The sequence below is a fragment of the Apostichopus japonicus genome, chromosome 9 (genome assembly GCF_037975245.1).
Source record: "Apostichopus japonicus isolate 1M-3 chromosome 9, ASM3797524v1, whole genome shotgun sequence".
In the NCBI taxonomy this organism is placed as follows: Eukaryota; Metazoa; Echinodermata; class Holothuroidea; order Aspidochirotida; family Stichopodidae; genus Apostichopus; species Apostichopus japonicus.
This window is the reverse complement of record NC_092569.1, coordinates 16,181,615-16,203,917: the sequence shown is the minus strand read 5'-3', so window position 1 is coordinate 16,203,917 and position 22,303 is coordinate 16,181,615. Positions and strand designations below refer to the sequence as shown.

Genomic DNA, 22,303 nt, shown 5'->3' with positions numbered 1-22,303 from the left:
GTTTCCTTAACATTATTTAACTGTTCATAGTAAGCTACAGGAGACGAAATTCAGTTCATTGAAAGTAGTACGTTAGGATTCGATCTAACGGAGGTACTTATAGGTGAAAGGTTAAAAAGCTAAATTTAATATATATGCCATATAATTTGTGTTATCGAAAGAGATATTTTGAATTGGTTTGAGATTGCATATGAATGTATTGTAACTGATGTGACCATTTAAGCAACATCGCATTACCTCTATACAATTAAAGCTATAAAATTGGACTAATAGTAATTGTCATAAGTTTTATTCTTTAAGGGACAATAGAAAAACTGTTAGCTTGTGTTATTATTTACGTGATCATCCAGGTTATAACAAATGTATAAAGGTAAATGGTTAATCAGCTCTTCGGTGACACGTGTCAACAACCACGTCATAGTACACAGGGTAAGCTCAGAAAGTGGTTGAACTGGTTCGCTGCCAGAAAGTTTACTTCATTCCTTCTTGAGATTTGTGATCGTTAAGACCAGAAAAAATCGTCAAGATGCAGTTCATTCTAACATTTTGTGTTTTGGGACTCTTCTCTCAACTTCCAGCTTTTCGGGCAGAAACCGTAAGTTTCTTTTATCTTTTATCAAATTCAAGTTGAAGTTGAATATTTAATTGTGACCAATGAATTTCTAGCTCAATTATTTTTTTAACTAAATATGATTTTTCAAGTTTCTCTTTACCATGCTGTTTGAGTTTATTGTCGGTGTTCCATTGATGATTTTGTCTGTTTGTAAAATATTGGTATATTGTACTTAATGTACGAATTAAAAAACAATCTAGAATGCTCACTGTGAATTATCTCATGTGCGCAATAAAATATAAGAAGTTTTATTAATAACCATATCATAAATAGAGATGGGTTTGAAAAGGGGTTCACATATTAGTTATGTTCTTAAAACAACGATAAGATTTCTTTTTACTCTAACGAATACAATAAGCAATTTAAAATAGACAATGACTTGCCGATATATCGTGGAAACGATCACGTTTCAAACGGGTATTTAATTATATCTTCCAACATAGCAAATAAACTATAACAATTATCGATAACAAAAAACGTGAAAATAATTATCATATGTAAGGATATAAATGTGGATTCCTTCACAAAGAATTAATTCAAAATTTTCCTTTTAGCTATCTTTAACTTGCTTCCAAGCTAGTACCTCAATCCTTTAGTACAAACATAGTTCCATTATCCATTTTTGGCAATTCAAATATATATTTAAAAAAATACATGAAGAAAGGTGACTTGCTAGATACATGGTACAGTGCAATACCAATAACTTAATGCCTTGAAACAATAATTGCAAATATTTGAAGCTAAAACTTAAAATTTTCTTATTAACGGATTAGGTAAGTTAGAATAAATGGTTTAATGATGTCTTACATAAAAAAAATACTCATAAATGATAAAAACTTAAGTTGCTGGAAATATTCAAACGATTATTTTCTATATATCAAGAAAATAATATCCAATACTTTCAAATGTCAAATAGATATTCCGTTAATTACATTTAAGACTAAAGCAGATCAAAAGTAGACAAATAAAGATGAAAGTTGTTTTAACTTGTTTAACTGAGTAAATGAACAAAGCAACGATTTGGCAATTGTGAATATCTACTCAGGATACCCACTATTATAGAAATATATTTATTCTACCGCGAGACTCATTGTTTATATCAATCGACACCGTAGTTTGTTTTCTCTTGTGTTTTGAGCGCGTTCCTTCCTTCACATCTCATCAAGGAAATCTTGATAGAATTTCTTTCAAAGCCTCTGAAATCATACCGTGTTTATTTTGTTTAAAGATAAAGGCCTTTATAATCTCTCTCAAATAAATATTTTTTTTCCAATCCATTGGATATGTATTAGATATTCAGTTGGACGATATTTGTATCGAATATTACATACACGTTTACGATAAATGTTGCTTTTACCAGTAATCGGATCTTAACCTTTAAATGCTGATATTCTGGGATGGACATTCTCCTTCTTTGAGCCAAGAAATATATACATTTGACAAATATGTTTTCAATTATACCTTTCAAAGTAACAAGTAACCTGATTAAGAAATCGATGAAAGAAATCAAAGTAGATAAAACCAGATACTTAAATGTCAGTCTACAACTTACTGTGAATTACTTAGGAAAGCATTAATTATCAATTTTAACAAATGTTAACGCTCTTGACATTTTGCTGCCGAATCTAGTATTTCTATATTATAGCACAAACATAGTTTAATTATTCATATTTGACATTTCATCTGAACGAAGGTGAATTATAGGATGTAGTGTACTGTACAGAAACTCAGAGCAATCAATCAAACTTAAAACGTCTTTATATTCATATTAGATATTGTGGAACGATGCCTTAAACTCATAAATTCTACTCATAAATCACAAACACTTGATGTAAATATTGAATCGATTGTATTCGATGTGAATCTACCAAGTACGAGTACATAATATTAAACAATAACTTTAAATTACTTTAGTCATATATTTCATTACTTAAACCTACCATCAACACAGACCAACATAACAAGGAGAGAATAAAGTTGCTTCGGCTTTTTTAACTCTGTAAATAAAACTAAATAACGAAATTTAACAATATTGTAAATATCTAATCGGGATACGCACTACTGAAGTTTATTTATTCTACCGAGAGACTCATATTTTTACGTAAAAAGAAAGAATACAATTTTCTCTTCCGTGTTCTTAGAGCATGTTTTCCTTGGCATGACATCGAGGACATAGCGATGGAATATCAAAATATTGTAATAACAATTTAAACAAATGACAAGAATCACTTTTTGACTTAATCTAATGTAGTGTTTAATACGAACGTCAAAAGTACGCCGTATTACTTCAAAGGAAAACTGAACAATTTGTTATGAATGAGACTGATTAAAATAGCATATTAGCGTATAGGCTTAATAACATTGTTGCATCGTATGTAGTCATAAAGGCCTGTAAAATATCTCTTAAATAAATATGTCTTTCCAAGAATTATTAGATTAGATTAGGATTTGTATTAGTGATTCTAATGGAGAAACGCTGCTAGTTTATGTTAAGGAATCATTTTTATATAAAAGAGTCAAAAAAGGATTTATCTTTGGAAACATTTGAAAAGAAATGGAGTGGGAAGTAAGGAGTCCATTTCAATTTTTGAACAACACAGAAAGCGAAATCACAATTGATGATAAAATGTTGTCAAGATCAGTGCGTTGAAGTTTACCAATTTCTCAAACCAACATTGATTAATATGATGCATTCCATATAGCTTTAATTGTAGCAAATTAAAATATGTTGTATAAGTTTATGAAGGAATTTTTAATAAGTATTCTAGATTATTACTAACAAATACATCATATGTGCCATAAGGTCAAACTGGTAGAACTTACTAAGCAAACATAACATTGAAGGGAAGAAACGGTGAGAGTACCTCCGTACTTAGTACTATTTTAGATAAATCTCTAAACTTTCTTATAAATGTAAATTATGTTTCAAGTTGAAGCTGGGCTATTCATTCAGCTTATTCTGAAAAAAATAATTTAAAAAAACAAGGTCACATGACAAAATGCAGAAATGGCTCAGAGATACGAAAGCGACTCATTTAACTAGGATAATTCGAGACGCATTTGTATGTACATGAAAGTCAATTCGCAATATTTTCATTAATCCTTAATTTCTTACTAAACGATAATTAATTCAAGTAAGCACTGCTATAGTCGTATTTCCCTTTACTACACAAACACAACATGACCATTAATATGAGATATATTTTAAGAAAATTGTGAACGTCCAGAACGAATCATATTACTTTCTCACTTCATGTCGCGAAAATTCATCGCCACATATTATTGTTTTATCTAGGTTATTCAATATAAGGGCGGGAAACAGGACAACAATAACGTTGAGTGTGTAACTTGTTTCTTAAGTCATTCTGTCATCTTAATAGTTTCGAAAACAATTGTAAAAAGTTTGTCTTCAAACAACATGCCAAGAAGTAAACACAACGACAACACAGTATCGAATAGAAACACATTTTGTTTTCATTAAAATATGTCACGGCTTAACGAAAATTCTATGTACGTTTTAAACTGAATAGTTATACTGTGTTGGAATAGAGTGTTGGAATAGTGTCTCTTGATTTCCCGTAATGTTTCCCACAAAGAGCTAATATTTGAGTAAAACAAAGAGATCTTAATATAAATAATACAGAAACATTGTCACAAGAGTGAGGTCAAAGTAAATGCCTCTATATCAGTGAAATTTAGATGACCTTATGGTGGCATAGTTCATGATCTCTGTTTTCAATTCATTGGACTTTAACAAAAGATTAGCAGCAACTTAAAAATGCTTTGGAACTGAATTGATTTCGGCGGTAAGTACGCTTTAAAAACGAGTCCCTCACACGCCTATCGGAATGTCCTTTAAGTGACTTTGTTGAATTTATATTTCAATTTTCATATCTCCATTTTAGAATGTTGGACGGGAAAATTCTGGAAGGAACAAAAGAAGCACTGGAGGTAAGAGAAATGTATCATTGTTATTCATATTTTCTTTACTATTCCAATGATTTTTACATAAATCTTTAACAAAACAAAAACAACGAGTTCTAAAGAAGGACATTACAAGTATTAATGTATTTTTTTTTTCAATTTATAGGTACCCATTAATATATAAGATCTATTTAACTTCATTAATCATCTATATCATTGATTTCGAAAAACAATTATTGTGATTTTTGCTTTTTTGACATATATTTGTGTCGTATGCTGCTATACTTCCGTTTCGTGATATGGTTATAAAATATACACCAATACCTACTACCTTATATCATCATGGACTGGTTGATATGTTTAAAATGCTTTCTTCACATAAAGATTAACTATACATTATTTAATTTGGTTACAAGAAATACTGTAAAACGAAAGTTGACCCGCTTTTAAAGCTAGCTGGAAACATCTGATAGTAAAAATACTGAGAGACTGTTAAAGTTTTCGCGGTAATCTAAAAGTAGGCCAACATTTGTCGATTAATCTTAAACAAACATAGCTACTAGAATTGATTAGGATTTTTTAAATTATATTACTTCATTTAAAATTTTGAATTAAAGTTTACTTCATTTTCATTTTTAATTTGGGTTTCAGCCCTAGTAAACTATTATCATAGAGATACCCATCGGTAAATACATACATATATAGTATTCATCTCACTTAATATTTAGTACCGCTTTTAAAAGTATTATCATCAAAAACAGTTTTACAGAGACTCAATCGATCAGTCATATTTATGATATTGAGTGACAATTTAGTGGTTTCTGCTTTTGTGGTCTTCACATATTTTGGTTAATACGCGGTAATACATATACGTTTCTTTATGTGGTAATTATATATAAACCAAAACCTACTACTTTAAGTCATAATTATATCTTCACTGAAAGGCGTACTCTGGTTTTTATAATTTGGTGAAAAAAAGCTAACATATCTCAAAATCGAAAAGCAACAGGCTTTTAACACTGTCTGAAAAGTAAAAAAAAAAAATACTGGAAGCCATTAATATTTGTCGCGGCGGTAAAAAGAGGGCCAACACTTGTCGTTCTAAATTAAATAGACATATTTACCAGTCTTATCAGGATTTTCTTCTTGCGGTGGGAGGGGAAAGGGGTGTATTCTGTTACTTAACTTAAAAAAATTCTGTATATTTGTTGTTTTTACGATTTTACAATGTTTTGTTCAATAGTGTTCTTCCAAGCAAGAAAATGTATGGAAGGTTTATGTTTTATATTTTGAAAAACATTTTTGTTTTGTGCAAATCGTAATTCTCAGTTTGATCGATAGACCGGTAAACGGGACGCCGAGTTTGGTAGTTCTCTTTAAAGTTGATCGCATTCATTTCTTACAAGTTTTTCCTTTTCATTCCTTCAGACTCCTCCTACTTTTTCTACCAAGAGCCAGAATATCCTCGAGATTGTAAAGAAGTTTACGACCAATGTGAAGGGAGTTCCTCTGAATCTGGAATTTATCTGATTAAGCCAGATGGAGCCAATGAACCTTTTCAAGTTTACTGTAATAACTCAATTGACGGAGGAGGCTGGACGGTAAGAACATACATAATATTACCCTTAACTAATTTATATTTAGCGTGCTTCCTTTTTGTTGGTTCTGTAAAAAGCGTTACCTTTATACAGATTATGTGTGTTACAGGTGCTGATTCGTTCGACAAGGCATACATTATTTATTCACATCTTTCAGTTTGATTTAATTCAAAGGAAAACGTTATTTAGTGTCAAATTTACCGTATTAAATATGAATTTCTAATAACGCTAACCATAACTTCCCGAGAACATATAATAATCCTAAGTATGATTGTTTTCTCTCATAGCGAGAAAGATTCAAAACCTCAAAATGTTTCGACAGCTACATGCCTGTTCCCAATGTGGGCAAAAATTGTATGATACTAATGTATTCCATTAGAAAAAGAAGAATTCAAAGGGCGCACAGGCTACCGCATCTGTTCAACGTTAGACGCACCATTAAAACACTAACTACACTCGGTCTAATACATCGTACCCTCTAACGTTAATCGTTCACATTGTTATATATTTCAAAACCAAATATGACATGTTTTTGTTTTGAAACTAAACCAGGTCTTACAGCGCCGGGTCGACGGTTCCGTAGAATTTTACAGAGACTGGGAAGAATACCGAGATGGCTTTGGTTTCCTGAAAAGGGAATTTTGGCTTGGCAACGATAAAATATCACTCTTAACTAACCAAAAGGATTACATGCTTCGCATAGATTTAAACAACGTGAATGGAGATCCCTATTTTGCGAAGTACGACCTGTTTAGGATCAGCGATGAAGAGACTAAATATCGTTTAGTTGGCCTTGGAGAATACGACAGCTCCAGCACAACAGGTACGCAAATATAAAACCTCGTTGATTCTTCTTGTCAGCATCAAAACCTTCAAAAAAATAATAAAAAAAAATAAATAAAGGACTGAATATTAGTAAGGAAATTATGAACGCCTCTACCAAATTATGCATAATTACCTTGATCCGTTACCTCCCTGTCTAACATTTGTCGTCAAATTAACCCGTGTAATTAGAATCGTCAGTTCATTAGCTGTTTGTAATTATTCATTAAATATGTAGCATATACGCAGACATGTTAGAAATGATCAGCTCAAAAACGATATTAATAATTATGATCTCATTAACATTTTTACAATAACATTGCATAAATCTGCATAAAACGATACCTTGCACACCTCCCGGGCAATGCCCGTTAATCCACTTCTGTTGTTATTAAAACACCAGACGAATCCATCACGTCAACGCTATCAGACTGAGAATACTGTCTTTAGAATATCCATTAATCTTCTTTATATTTGGTTTATTGATTGTGTCCGAATGTGAAATTAAGAAAGTATACTCATGTGTGACAAACGATAACATCGGGAGCTGAAGCATAGTCAAATACTGACTGTATTTTAATTCAAATAGTAGAATGTTTGTAATCAAATCGAAAGAAAGCTGGTCAGGTGAAATTGTATTTGGAATCCATGATTAATGGGCTCCTTAAAAGAACTCAGGTTGATACATATACCTTAAATGAACTCAGGTTGAAAGATATACCTTAAATGAACTCAGGTTGATACATATACCTACAGTGACAGAAGGCCTTGTAATTTATAACAACAAACCTATTCCAACTTCCTTGTCATCTGCCCATCATCCCATAAGTTTTCTTCATCCTCTATAATAATAAAAAAGACATCACCTCCGTTCAACTGGCAACATCAAGAAAAGAAAATAATAACAGAGTAGAAATCTTTATAGACTTTTAACACAATGATCCAATAATTTGGTAAATAAAACCATTGATGAAAAAATAATGTTCTTCATAATAACTATTGATTTTTGTCTTTTACGATTCCAACATACCGGTAACATTGTCGTAGCAACGATATATTTGTTAACATAGATATAGTCTGTGTCATGAAATACAAAAAATAATCCATAAAGTGTGATGTGAAAATTGGATACTTGACAACAAACTGGTTTAAATTGGGCCATTTTGTCTCGTATTTATGGTGTGTATTAATTGACGTTGGAAAGGGTGTTATCATAAAGAGATGGTTAGTTTGCAATAACATGTATCGTGGTGTACTAATAATTTTGAACAAAAACACAAAAATGTAATAAAGAAAATTCATATTAATTCAGTTTTCATCTAATAATAGGCACTATTAATTCAGTTTTCATTTAATAATATGCACTAATAAGTGGTGTAAACAACATTTATTTAGAAATAACTACAAATTTAAAGAAAATGTTTGTTTAATGTGACAGTATTTCATTAATCTTACACAGATTCTACTATGAAACTTCTCTTAATTTATGCCGTATGGAAACAACCAAATATTATTGTTAATATGATCATGCGTTTTATCTGCATCTCGTGTTTCCTTTTCACAGCGTATGATAGAATGGCATACAGCAGGAACATGTCCTTTACGACATTCGACAGTGACAACGACCTTCACAGTACTTTAAACATGGCCCAGTATTATCATGGAGCGTGGTGGCACAAGTCTTCTTATTATTATCATGCCAATTTAAACGGACTTTACTCAGCGGGAAGTACTAATTACAAAAGCATCTTCTGGTATAATCTTCCAGGGAGTAGTTACCACATAAAATACGCAGAAATGAAGATACGTCCAGTGTAATACATCAGACGCAGACAACAACTCCAATCAAAAAAGATGAAGTTTCATCAGGGTCACAGAGTCCCGTGAAAAATAAAGTTTTCATCTTAATTTTAACACAATGAACGAATACTTTCACTTGACTCAGAACTATAAATATACCTCTTTGTCAAAACCGATAACTCCTTTTTGATAATATTTTCGAATGACGAATACTGAAGAAGAATAAATGTCAAATAATTATCCACCTTGACAGTAAATCCTTTGTCCTGTGTGTGTTTGTGTATTGAATGTTTAAACAGCAGTAAGCTGATGACGAAGATTATACTGTTAGCACTTTTAATTGAAAGCAGCATGCCCCCCTCCCCCCCCCCCCTTTTCATATACATATATAGTCACTTTGATAAATCTGTGAACATATTCATGATCCCGTAAAGGTTATAGTCAATGTAACTGTTAAATTACCATACCTCTTACTAAAGTGTTACTACAATAGTAATAAATAACTATCCGCCCAAGTATCAATAAACTCATTCAGTTGGAGAAGAATTGAACTACTTCTATACGGCTGTACACCCACCTTTTTTTCCAAAATCACACGAAATATTTGTTAGCAGAAACTTGCATTTAGCACTACTTGTATTTATTTATTGTCTAAATGTGTATCAGAATGAATGGCGTCTAAATTGTTCATTCTTTGATTTAAAAAACACAACCAAATCCCTGAATTGGAGACGGCTGACACCAGGGCATCACCCCTTCCTTCGTGGAATCGTTGATTCACCACTGTCCCATGCAAGTCACTACCCAAGTCACTGTGGGAATCTTTTGATTTGTTATTTAGCGTAGAGATGGCAATTCAATACATCTCGTAAATTTGGAGGGGAGCCGGTTTCGTGAATATGCAATATTGTTAACAGATACTTCAAGGTTTCCAAAGAAATATGTGACTAGAAGTTCCATTATTTGATTATCTGGAAGTCTTGTTTAATTTAATGGATAAACTAGAGCGATCCAGCAAAATGCTTTTGGATTCATCCGAAGGTGTAGCAAAAGTCAATTACAATAGCAATAGTTAGGAGGAGGAGTTTAACTGCACCTTACCCTACATCTCTAACTAAACAATGTCACATTGTCACTCGACCTTCATATTCATAAGATTGTTTAATAGTCATAACATTTGGCAAAACAATAGACAAATTTACAAGTTTTAAATTCCATTTTAGTTTAGCTCTAAAATTCCCGGTAGCTTAGTTCTTAGCTTAAAACAAAACTGATTGAAAGTAATTTATCTTACAAAAGGGTTTTAACGATTCATTGCTTTATATGCGCCGCAACACGACTACTTTCCGCCATTTGCCAATTGATTTACTTTCATATGATTAAACTTGTGTATTACATTAAATATTAATTTCACACCATGTTGTCATCGCTCTTGTTAAAATCCATTTGCAGAGTTTGAAATGAATATTGAGTGGTCTTTCGTTTTCTAATTACGTTTGCAACGTTACAATTATCAATATAGTGATAATAAAAACCAAATGCAATTCGTATCGCCGTAAGAATATCACTGTTTGAGAAGAGCGCCCTAAAAAAATCAGAGCTGCAAAGTATCGCATACAATAATCATTTGAGAATTCAATTGAGCTCTCCAGCCACGCCCAGAATTAACAGAGGGCGCTATAATATCGACCCTATCTAGTTTCTCGAAACTTGCACTGACATGCATTGACTGACTGCAGATCATAACAGTACCGTAAGTTGATAATTTATATTAGTAACTATGAACTAAGAGATCTTTTTAAACATATTTTGGAACATTCTAGTTAGACTAACTGTTTTAAGCACTTGTTTTTCACAGAGCACTTGTTTTTTCGTAGGCAAAATTGCACAAAAGGAACCTTTCACTAGACAATCACCCAGCGCATTTCCATACAAGATGCAACAGGTGTGTGAAAATGCGTGTGAGCTTTCTACCCGATCTGCTCATTGCTTTGACTAAGTGATCTGTAAACAGTACATATTACACACACTAGGCCAGATATGACAGCGCCCTCAGTCAATAAAATTACATGTCCTCATACGCCAGAATGCCTTTACACTTTGCGTGTCATGTCAGTATCATTCATTAGACAATTAAAGAACAATGGACATACATGTAAATACAGTTCTAACTATGGGATAGATACTGCGGTACTTTTATTTTATATTGCTGCTCACCTAATGAACGCAGGCGGGGGGGGGGGGGGGGTAACTGATTAAAAATTAAGAAAATCTCATAGAAACTTTTCCATCGTTCTATTGAACACGTCAAAAAACTCCAATATGAATGTATTGCAAATTTCCCACTTTTTCATCTGTATTTGAAAGTGAATGGGGTTAGTCAGCTACTGCGTTTTTAATATCAAACATTTTGACGACTCGAATAGCTTATTACAGGCCAGTTATGCATTACATTATAACACAAAGTCGTCGATACTTAACTCGACAAACGTATTTTGGTACAATTGAGTAGTAAATAACCGCATAGTCATGACGATGAGCTTTGCTTCGTACAATTTTGGACGATTGGAAGATTTCGATCGAATGTGTTCATTTACTACAGTATACATTCGTCTATTCCCCATTCCCCAACCTACTTCCCTTATCCCCGTCCTACCCTCCTCACCCCCCCCCCCAAGAAATAAAAAAATATGTATACCGTCGACATCGAATGTAGCTGGGACTTTAATGCCTTTATCGGTGATTTGCCGTCAATTGAGGTATTTATCTGAGGTTCAATTAGTCTTTTTATAGATCACATGCAACATCAATATCCTATTGTTAAATTAATATGACGTAAGGTTCACGCACATATTGTTTGATTGTATACATCCATGTCTTATCAAATCCATTATTATAAAGTTGTTGTTTATGAGCATCGACTTAAAATTACAGTTTATAATACATTTTTCGGGTAAGGAGAAGGTGCAATGCCAAAGTTTTAAACATTTCTTTTATCCACGAAATACTAGCAACCTTAAGCATGATGTTTCAGCTATGTGCTTTTCCTTTGTTCATATAGTACGGTTTCTGTATGGATGTTTAGACATACAGTGTACTCACAAACAAAGGATGAAGAATATCCAAGATGTATTGTAATTATTTAGTAGACCTAACTTAATAAAGAGAAAAGAAAAGTATTCCTGTGCGGCTGAATATTTTCATCAATTTTTGGAATATAACTAAATACATACATATAGCCATCCAAAACACATCCTGCTAATGTTATTGCAATATTTCAGCAATGATAAACTGTAGAGGTAACTTGAAAGACACTAAAGTGGTTATTCTCAAACAGAAAACTACTGCATATAAATTTAAAACTTGTAAATCCTACATGAGCTTGATCTGTTTATCTGTATAATTCTTGTTGGCTAGCATACCATTTTACAGGGGATGATTTCCTTTATCTTTCCTGTTGACGTAATCTGCTCTGGCTATCACATTGCTTCTCTTTCTATGGAGTATTACACACGTCTTCTCGAACCACTGAATGCTCAGACCACGCGTATGTATGTCTTTGTGACAGGCACCAATTGATAAAAAGTTTTCATCATTTTCAACGGTCATATAGGAGAAGAGCCGACACAAGTCGATATCACGATTACACAAATAAAAAGATGAAAAGAAAGTCAGTGTCGGCCTTAACTTCAAGGACACTGTTTAGTAAGACCAGCTGAAAGAAATAAAGGAAACCATTTGATCACTGCTGTCATATTGTCTTAGATGTTCAGAGGTTTACTGTACACATACTGTACAATGTATGATATGATTGATGTCGTCCTACGTCATAAATTCCATTCATTAAAAGAACTCCCTTCCATTGCCTTTGTAACATGTTGGCAGTAAGGTTAACTTCACAAAGACACTATAAAATCACAAATCCTTCTCCTTGTATAAACTAACCTTAATGGAGAGCAATACTGCCTGATTGACTCTTCACATACTTTTAGTATATATATATTTACGCCAACAATAACCTTTATCATGTTATTCCTTTACGACTTCATTTAATAAAACAATAAGTCAGATTCCCCGCCCTTATCCCCTTATCCGCCCTTATCCTCCATACTGGAGGAGAGGGAAGCAGACAATCAGCTGTTTACGACGTCATACATGAACCTGAGAAGTTCCTGAAAATGCGTTGCCAAATTATACAATACTTACATAGTTAATTTTTACACAGCTTGTAAGACTTAAGGATATCATTTAAAAAATGTTAAACACTTTCAAAATTTAAGTAAATGTAAAATATTTAACCAATTTTGAATGATAGATGCATACGTACACTGAATGTCGTGTATAAATAAATCTGCGTAAATTGGTATTTTGCAAGATGAATGTCAACACAGACGCACATTGATTGTCACTGTTTGCTTCCGAATTCAAAACTACGGCTCAATCACTTTCTTCTGAAATTACTATTTTTTTGTCGCAGGATTGAGTCAGTTGTACGCAATAGTCAAATGGGGTAATGTGTGCCTCAGTCATGTTGAATTGCTCGAATAAACAATACTTTTCATCGACAAAGTGATGATCGCAGTCACAGTATGTCGAGTAGTGTTACTAATGACTAAGTTATATAGTAACTATACTTGTTACTCGAACTACGATTGTGGATATTGGACGATACACTGTTTAGGCCTAGGTTACATGTCGTCTGAATACATTACTCAAACTCGAAAGCAAGATGGCTACATGGTGACTTAAGTTATTTTTCTTTACATTTCTGGATAATAAAGTCCAGTTCAACCGTTGTAATAATTTGAAAATTAGTGATAGTTAAGTAGTTTCAGCATATACCGTACGCGAGCGTGGTTTTGTGTGAAGCGGTTCTACGAGAGAATCTGCATAGCGGCAAGTTCAACTCTGCCGAGGTACAAGTGTGACGTCATGCAAAAGTTGCATCATGGGTAATTTAACAAAAACATGGCAACTTGCAGAGAGCTTGGGTGGGATTTCAAAAAAAAGAAGAAGAAAACTCGTGTTTCCCTAGATATGGATGGTTTGATACTGTTAAACGGTATCCTCTTGATTGTAGATATATATTTGGATATTTGGCACTGCTTAAGGGGCTTTACAGCAGTTTCCTTAACATCATTTAACTGTTGATGCTAAGCTACATGAGACGAAATTCAGTTATTTGAAAGTAGTACGTTAGGATTCAAACTTACGTAGGTACTTATAGGGTGAAAGGTTAATGAGCTGAGTGTAATATATATATATATATATATATATATAACGCGGTATAATTTGTGTTATCGAAAGAAATATTTTGAGTTGGTTTGAGATTGTAAATGAAAATAATATAACTAATGTGACCATTAAAGCAACATCGCATTACGGCTATACAATTAAAGCTATCAAAATGAACTAATAGTAATTGTCATCATTTTTACTCTTTAAGGGACAACAGGAAAACTGTTAGCTTATGTTTTTATTTACGTGATCATGCAGGTTATAACAAATGTATAAATGCAAATGGTTAATCAGCTCTTCGGTGACACGTGTCAACAACCACGTCATAGTACGCAGGGTAAGCTCAGAGAGTGGTTGAACTGGTTCACTGCCAGAAAGTTTACTTCATTCCTTCTTGAGATTTGTGATCGTTAAGACCAGAACAAATCGTCAAGATGCAGTTCATCCTAACATTTTGTGTTTTGGGATTCTTCTCTCAACTTCCAGCTTTCCAGGCAGAAACCGTAAGTTTCTTTTATCTTTTATCAAATACAAGTTGAAGTTAAATATTTAATTGTGATAAATGATTTTCTAACTTAATCATTTTTAAACTTAATATGATTTTTCATTTTCTCTTTACCATGGTGTTTGAATTTATTGTCGGTGTTCAATTGATGTACTTGTCTGTTTGTAAAATATTGATATTTTGTACTTATTTAAAAAAAAACTAGAGTCCTAATTGTGAACTACCTAATGCACGGAATAAAACATAAGAAATTTGATTACACCATATCATAAATAGAGATAAGTTTGAAAAGGGGTTCACATATTAGTTATTTTCTTAAAAAAACGATAAGAATTCCTTTTGTTAACGAATACAATAAGCAAATTAAAATTGACAATGGCTTGCCGATATATCGTGGAAACGATCACGTTTCAAACGGGTATTTAATTATATCTTCCAACATAGCAAATAAACTGTAAAAATTATCGATAACAAAAACCATGAGAATAATTATCATATGTAAGAATATAACTGTAGATTTCTTAACAAAGATTAATTGAAATGTTTCCTTAAGCCATCTTTAACTTGCTTCCAAGCTAGTACATCAATCCTTTAGTACAAACATAGTTCCAACATCCATTTTTGGCAATTCAAGTATATATTTTCAAAATACATGAAAGAATGTGACTTGCTAGATACATGGTACAGTGCAATACCAATAACTTAATGCCTTGAAACAATCGATAAAAGTAACATTTTCTTATTAACGGATTAGGTAAGTTATATTAAATGGTTAAATGATGTCTTAAATCACAAAATACTCATTAATCATAAAAACTGGTGTTGCGGGAAAGATTCCCACGATTATCATCTATATCGCAAGAAAATATAAACCAATAATTTCCAACGTCACATTTATATTCCGTTAGTATCATTTAAGACTAAAGCAGATCAAAAGTAGGCAAAAAGTATAAAGTTGTTTTGACTTGTTTTATTGTGTAAATAAACAAAGCAACGATTTTGGCAATCCTCTATTATAGAAATGTATTTATTCTACCGCAAGACTCATTGTTTATATCAATCGACATTGTAGTTTTTCTCTCCTGTGTTCTGAGCGCGTTCATTCCTTGACATCTCATCAAGGAAATCGTGATAGAATTTCTTTTTATAGCAGTTTAAAAAATTGAAAAGAAAACATCTCGACTTAATTTCATCAAGTTTACAACATGAACTTCGGATATGTCTGGCCAAAGTCAGCCGTATCACTACAAATGAATGTAAGACATTTTTTACTTCAAAAGAAACAATAGTTTGTTCTCTGCCGTGTTTTTAGAGCATGCTTTCTTTGGTATGACATCGACAAAGTAGCGATGGAATTTTAAATTCTTTTTAATAACAGTTTAAACAAATGACAAGAACCTCCCATTGCCTTAATCTAATGTATTGTTTAATACGAACGTAAAAAGTACGCCGTATTAGTTCAAAAGGAAAACTGAACAATTTGTTATGAATGAGACTGTTTAAAATAGCATATTTGGGTATAGGCTTAATTAAATTGTTGCATCGTATGTAGGAATAAAGGCCTGTAAACTATCTCTCAAATACATTTTCCGTTTATTAGATTAGATTAGAATTTGTATTAAAGATTCTGCTGGAGGAACGCTGTTAGTTTATGTTAAGGAATTATGTCTATATAAAATAGTCAAATAGGATTTTTCTTTGGAAACATTTGAAAAATTGGAGAAGGCAGTGAAGAATCCATTGCAATTTTTGAACAACATTAAAATCGAATATCACTCTTGATGATAAAATGTTGTCTAGATCAGTGCGTTGAAGTTTTCTAATTTCTCAAACACAATATTGATTAATATGATGCATTCCAAATAGCTTAAACTGTAAAAAAAATAAACAAGATGACATGACGAAATGTAGAAATGGCTCAGGGATACGAAAGCGACTCTTTTAACTAGGATAATTAAAAAGTGAAACTCAATTCGTAACATTTTCATCAATCCTTAATTTTATATTAAACGATATAAATTCAAGTTAGCACTGCTATAGTCGTACTTCCCTTTTACTACACAAACACAAACATGACCATTTATATGAGATATATTATGAAATTGTGAACGTCCAGAACGAATCAAATTACTTTCTCACTGCATGTCGGGAAAATTCAAGCGGCACAGTTTATTGTTTTATCTAGGTTATTAAGTATATGGGCGGGAAACAGGACAACAATAGCGTTGAGTGTGTAACTTGTTTATTCGTCGTTCTGTCAACTTAATAGTTTCAAAAATTTTTTTTTTAAAGTTTGTCTATAAACATCAATGCCAAGAAGTAAACACAACGACAACACAGTATCGAATAGAAACACGTTTTGTTTTCATTAAAATATGTCACGACTTAACGAAAGTTCTATATTCGTTATCAACTGAATAGTTATACTGAGTTGGAAAAGAGTGTTGGAATAGTGTCTTTTGATTTCCCGTTATATTTCCTACAAGGAAGCTATTATCTGAGTAAAAGAGAAATATCTTAATACGAATATTACAGAAACCTTCTCATACGAGTGGGGTCAAAGTTAATGCCTCTATATTAGTGAAATGATTAAGATGACCTAATGGTGACATAGTTGATGATCCCTGATTTTACTTCATTGGAATTTAACCAAAGATTATCAGCAACTTAAAAATAAGTTGGAACTAAATTGATTTCGGCGGTAAGTACAGGTTACACACGAGTCCCTCCCGCTATCGGAATGTCCTTTTAGTGACTTCATTGACTTTTATGTTTTTAATTTTCATATCTCCATTTTAGAATGTTGGACGGGAAAATTCTGGGAGGAACAAAAGAAGCACTGGAGGTAAAAAAAAATGATCATTCTTATTCATTTCTTTTATCAATGAACTTTAACATGAATCTTTTACAAAAAAAATACATGTTCTAAAGAAGTACATTACAAGTATGAATGTAATTTTCATTTTTTGTTTCAATTTAGAGGTACCCATCGATATATATGATTCATCTAACTTAATTAGACAATTATTGTGATTTCTGTTTTGTTTTTACATACATTTGTCTAATATGCTGTTTCGTGATGTGGTAATTAGATATGCACCTACTACCGTATATCATCATCGACTAATTAATATTTATTTAATGCTTTCTTCACATAAAGACGTACTGTGGATTATTAAATTTAATTTAAGTTTTTAAAGTTGACTGGAAACAACTTATAGTCAAAATACTTATAGTAAAAGGAGGCCAACATTTGTCTACAGTTCCTTAAACAAACATAGCTACTAAAATTGATCGTTTTTTATGAGTTTACTTCATTTAAAATTTCGGATTGAATGTATCTTAATTTTCAATTCTAACTTGGTTTTCATGCCTTTAGGAAACCATCATGATAGATGTAGCCGTCGGTGAATAAATGCATATATAATATTCATCTCACTTCATATTCAATTCTGTTTGTAAACAAACATGCTACCATCAAAAACAGTATTACAGAAACGACATTGAGCATTCATATACATTATCTTAATTGACAATGATGGTGATATCTGCTTTTGTGGTGTTCACATATTTTTGGTTAATATGCATTGATACTTAAGTCTCTTGATGTGGTAGGTATATATATTAATTAAACCTACCACCTAAAGTTATAATTCTTTCTTGGCAGAGAGGCGTACTCAAATGACGTGGTTTTGTAATTTAGTTTAAAAAACTAAAAAAATGTAAAAAAAAAAAAAATGGAAAGCAACCCGCTTTTAACTGGCTGGGAAATTTAAAAAAATGAAAGGTTTTTCGCGACGGTGAAAAGGAGGCCAACTTTTGTCGTTTTAAATTAAATAGACATTTATTCAGGTGTTCTGCTACTTCAATTTAAGATTTGTCTATATATTTGTTGCGTTCTTTTATGATTTTAAATTTTTTACTTTCATGGTGTTCTCCCAAGCAGGAAAATGCATTGAAGATTTATGTTTAATACTTTGATAAACATTTGTTGTTGCTTTTTTGCAAACCGTTTTCACTTTTATCGAGAGTTCGGTAAACGGAACAGCGAGTTCTGTAGTTCAATTTAAAATTGATCGCATGCATTTCTTACAAGTTTTTCTTTTTGCTTCCTTCAGACTCCTCCTACTTTTTCTACCAAGAGCCAGAATATCCTCGAGATTGTAAAGAAGTTTACGACCAATGTGAAGGGAGTCCCTCTGAATCTGGAATTTATCTGATTAAGCCAGATGGAGCCAATGAACCTTTTCAAGTTTACTGTAATAACTCAATTGACGGAGGAGGCTGGACGGTAAGAACATAACATAATATATACCTTAATTCATTTCTACTTTTAGCGTGCCTGCTGCAGTATTTTGATATTTTATACTTTATTGGTTCAGTAAAAAGCGATTCCTTGTAACAGAGTATGTGTGTTACAGGTGCTGATTCGTTCGACAAGGCATGCATTCTTTATTCGTATCTTTTAGTTTGATATAATTCTCAGGAAAACGTAGCTTAGTTTAAAATGTACCGTCTTAGATATGTATTTCTGATAACGCTTAACATAACTTCACGAGTAACCTTTAATAATCCTAAGTATGATTGTTTTCTCTTATAGCGAGACAGTTTTTCGCTACCTTCAAATGTTCCTACAGCCATAAAAATGATATGATACCAATTTATTCTGTTAGAAAAAGAATAATGGTGCACAGGCTACCGTATCTGTTCAACGTAAGACGAACCATTAAACACTACCACACTGATACGTCATACACATCAAAGGTACATTGTACAAATTGTTCATTATTTTGAAACCATTTTTTTGTTTTGAAACTAAACCAGGTCTTCCAACGCCGGGTCGATGGTTCCGTAGAATTTTACAGAGACTGGGATGATTACCGAGATGGTTTTGGTTTCCTGAAAAGGGAATTTTGGCTTGGCAACGATAAAATATCACTCTTAACTAACCAAAAGGATTACATGCTTCGAATTGATTTAAACAACGTGAATGGAGATCCCTATTTTGCGAAGTATGACCTGTTTAGGATCAGCGATGAAGAGACTAAGTATCGTTTAGTTGGCCTTGGAGAATACGATAGCTCCAGCACTGCAGGTACGTATATATAAAACCCCGTGGATTTCGCTTGTCATCGATACCTTATCAAAGAAATTTCAAAGTACTGAAGATTAGCAAGGAGTTTATTAACGCCTCTATCAAATTATGCATTACTACCTTGACCCATTACCTCCCTTTCTAACATTTGTTGTCAAATTAACCCATGTAATTAGTTTGTCAGTTCATTAGCCGATTGTAACCATTCATCAAATATGTAGCATATCCGTTGACATTTTAAGAAATTATCAGCTCAATGGTCAGGTAGAATTGTGTTTGGAGTAAATGATGAATCAGCTCCGTAAATGATCTCAGGTTGAGAGATATACCTTAAATGAACTCAGGTTGAAACACTTATACCTACAGTGACAGAATGCATTGTAATTTATAACAACAAACCTATTCCAACTTCCTCGTTATCTGCTCATCATCCCATAATTTTTCTTCATCCTCTCTAATAATCAAAAAGACCTCACCTCCGTCCAACTGGAAACAGAACGAAAAGAGATTAATGACAATTAAATAGACATCTTTTTAGACTTCTTAAACAATAATCCAATAATTTGGTAAATAAAACCATTGATGAAAAAATAATGTTCTTCACAATAATTATCGATTAATTTGTTTTAACGATTCCCATATACCGGTACCATTGTCGGAGCAGTGATATATTACTTGAAATAGACATAATGTGTACCATTAAGTACAAAGGGATCCATAAGATGTGATGTAAAAATTGGATACTTGACAACAAACTGGATTAAATTAAGCCATTTTGTACAGTTTTTATTGTATTCATTGTATTAATTGACATTGGAAAAGGGTTCTAGTGTTATCGTAAAGAGATTGCCAGTTTGCAATAAAAATATGTCCTAGTGTACTAATCATGTTGGCAAAAAACAAAAACAAAATAATGAAGCAAATCCATATTAGTTCAGTTTTCATCTAAAGGCCCTAATATATCATTCAAGTGGTGTAAACGACATTTACTTGGAAATAAATACAAATTTAAAGAAAACTTTTGTTCAATAAAATAGTGCTTCATTAATCTTTCATAAATTCTCCAATGAAACTTCTCTTAATTTATGCCGTATGGAAACAACCTAATATTATTGTTAATATGATCATGCGTTTTATCTCGAACTCGTGTTTTATTTTTCACAGCATACGATAGCATGGCATTCTACAGGAACCAGTCATTTACGACATTCAACAGTGACAACGACCTTCATAGTAGTTATAACCTGGCCCAGTATTATCATGGAGCGTGGTGGTACAAGTCTTATAGTTATTATGCCAGTCTCAACGGACTTTACTCAGCAGGAAGTACTAATTACAAAAGCATCTACTGGTATAGTCTTCCAGGAAGTTATTACCACATAAAATACGCAGAAATGAAGATACGTCCAGTTTAATAAATCAGCCGCAGACATCAACATGTTTCTAGAAAAAATGAACTTACAACTTTCGAATTCAATGAAAAAATAATTTCCTTGACGAATAACTTTAAATATACCTCTTTGTCAATACTGATAACTGCTTTTTGATAATATTTGCGAATGACGAATACTGAAGAAGTATAAAGTAATTATCCACCCTGAGAGTAAATCATTTGTCCTGTGTGTGTGTTGAATGTTTAAACAGCAGTAAGCTGATGCACCTTTAATTGAAAGCAGCTTGTCCCCCCCCCCCCTCTCATATTAATAGAAATGTATAGTCACTTTGGTAAACCTGTGAACATATTCATGATCCCTTGATCCCTTTAAGGTATTTGTCAATGTTACTGTTAAATGACCATACAACTTACCAAAGTGTTACTGCAAATAGTAATAAATAACCATCCGCCCAAGTATCAATAAGTTGCCAAAAAATTACATCGAATTTAACAAATCATTCAATATGATCATGTTCATATTTGCTTCTTTCTGGATTATTGCATTTTAGAGTACATTAACGATTCGAACATAATTGAGGAAATTTCATCAGTTAAGGTACATTAAAAACGAAACTCATAACGTGATATTTGTAATAGAAGGCAGCTAGTCTGTGAATTTCTTTAAAAAAAAATGATTTTGCCTATAAGTATGTATTACATCCCTTACCATCCCCCCCCCCCCCCCATAAATACAGATATATAGACACTTTGACACACCTGTGAACATGATCCCTTTAAGGTTATTATCAATATGGCTGTTAACACAGTACTTAACAGTTAGTTGTAGTAAACCCTTTACCATATAAAGTGTTACTATAAATCGTAATAGATAGATACCCATCAGCCAGAGCATTAATACATTTGACAAAACTACATCGAAATGAAGATATCATTCAATATTAGATACTAAATCTTGTTTATCTTTGCTTGTTTCTGGATTATTGCATTTTAGAGTACATTAATGAATCGAACATAGTTGAGGAAATTGTGTCGATTCAGAGGATTTAATGAACAAATTGTCGGCTTCGTCGCGGCTAAACATTTTTATTTGAGAATAGAAAAATTCCGTGCCATGTATAGCCAACTTGCTATAGTTACCAGTAAAAGTGTATAGTGTTATCTATTGAAACAGTAGTTTAACAGTTAGTATGTGTGTAATACAAAAGGGAAATTATTTGAAGCAGACCCAACTATTTCGGAGTTTCAAGTCACAAGAAGAGCAGAAATATCACGTGTTAAAACCTAGGTAGGAGCGTACTTTATAATCCTCGCT

The 22,303-nt window shown here is 32.5% G+C and overlaps 1 protein-coding gene across 2 annotated transcripts; it reads left to right on the top strand.

Moving 5' to 3' along the window:
* The first annotated feature begins 488 nt into the window (after positions 1-488).
* On the top strand, positions 489-21,183 carry LOC139972994 (fibrinogen-like protein A). Of its 2 annotated transcripts, none has more exons than XM_071979338.1 (5): positions 489-595; positions 4,519-4,564; positions 5,966-6,138; positions 6,688-6,958; positions 8,522-9,001. In XM_071979338.1, the coding sequence occupies exons 1-5, from the start codon at positions 527-529 to the stop codon at positions 8,773-8,775; spliced, it is 813 nt and encodes a 270-aa protein (XP_071835439.1). In that variant the 5' UTR covers positions 489-526; the 3' UTR covers positions 8,776-9,001. The 2 variants fall into 2 exon arrangements, with proteins under 2 accessions (XP_071835439.1, XP_071835440.1); XM_071979339.1 differs by lacking the exon at positions 8,522-9,001 and adding an exon at positions 20,760-21,183 and having other exon boundaries at positions 493-595.
* Positions 21,184-22,303: the final 1,120 nt, after the last annotated feature.

Bases quoted from the DNA above. Each gene is read 5' to 3' on its own strand.
- LOC139972994 (XM_071979338.1), top strand. From the start codon at position 527: ATGCAGTTCATTCTAACATTTTGTGTTTTGGGACTCTTCTCTCAACTT. The intron at 596-4,518 runs GTAAGTTTCTTT...TCTCCATTTTAG, and splicing joins CAGCTTTTCGGGCAGAAACC to AATGTTGGACGGGAAAATTC. The intron at 6,139-6,687 runs GTAAGAACATAC...AAACTAAACCAG, and splicing joins TTGACGGAGGAGGCTGGACG to GTCTTACAGCGCCGGGTCGA.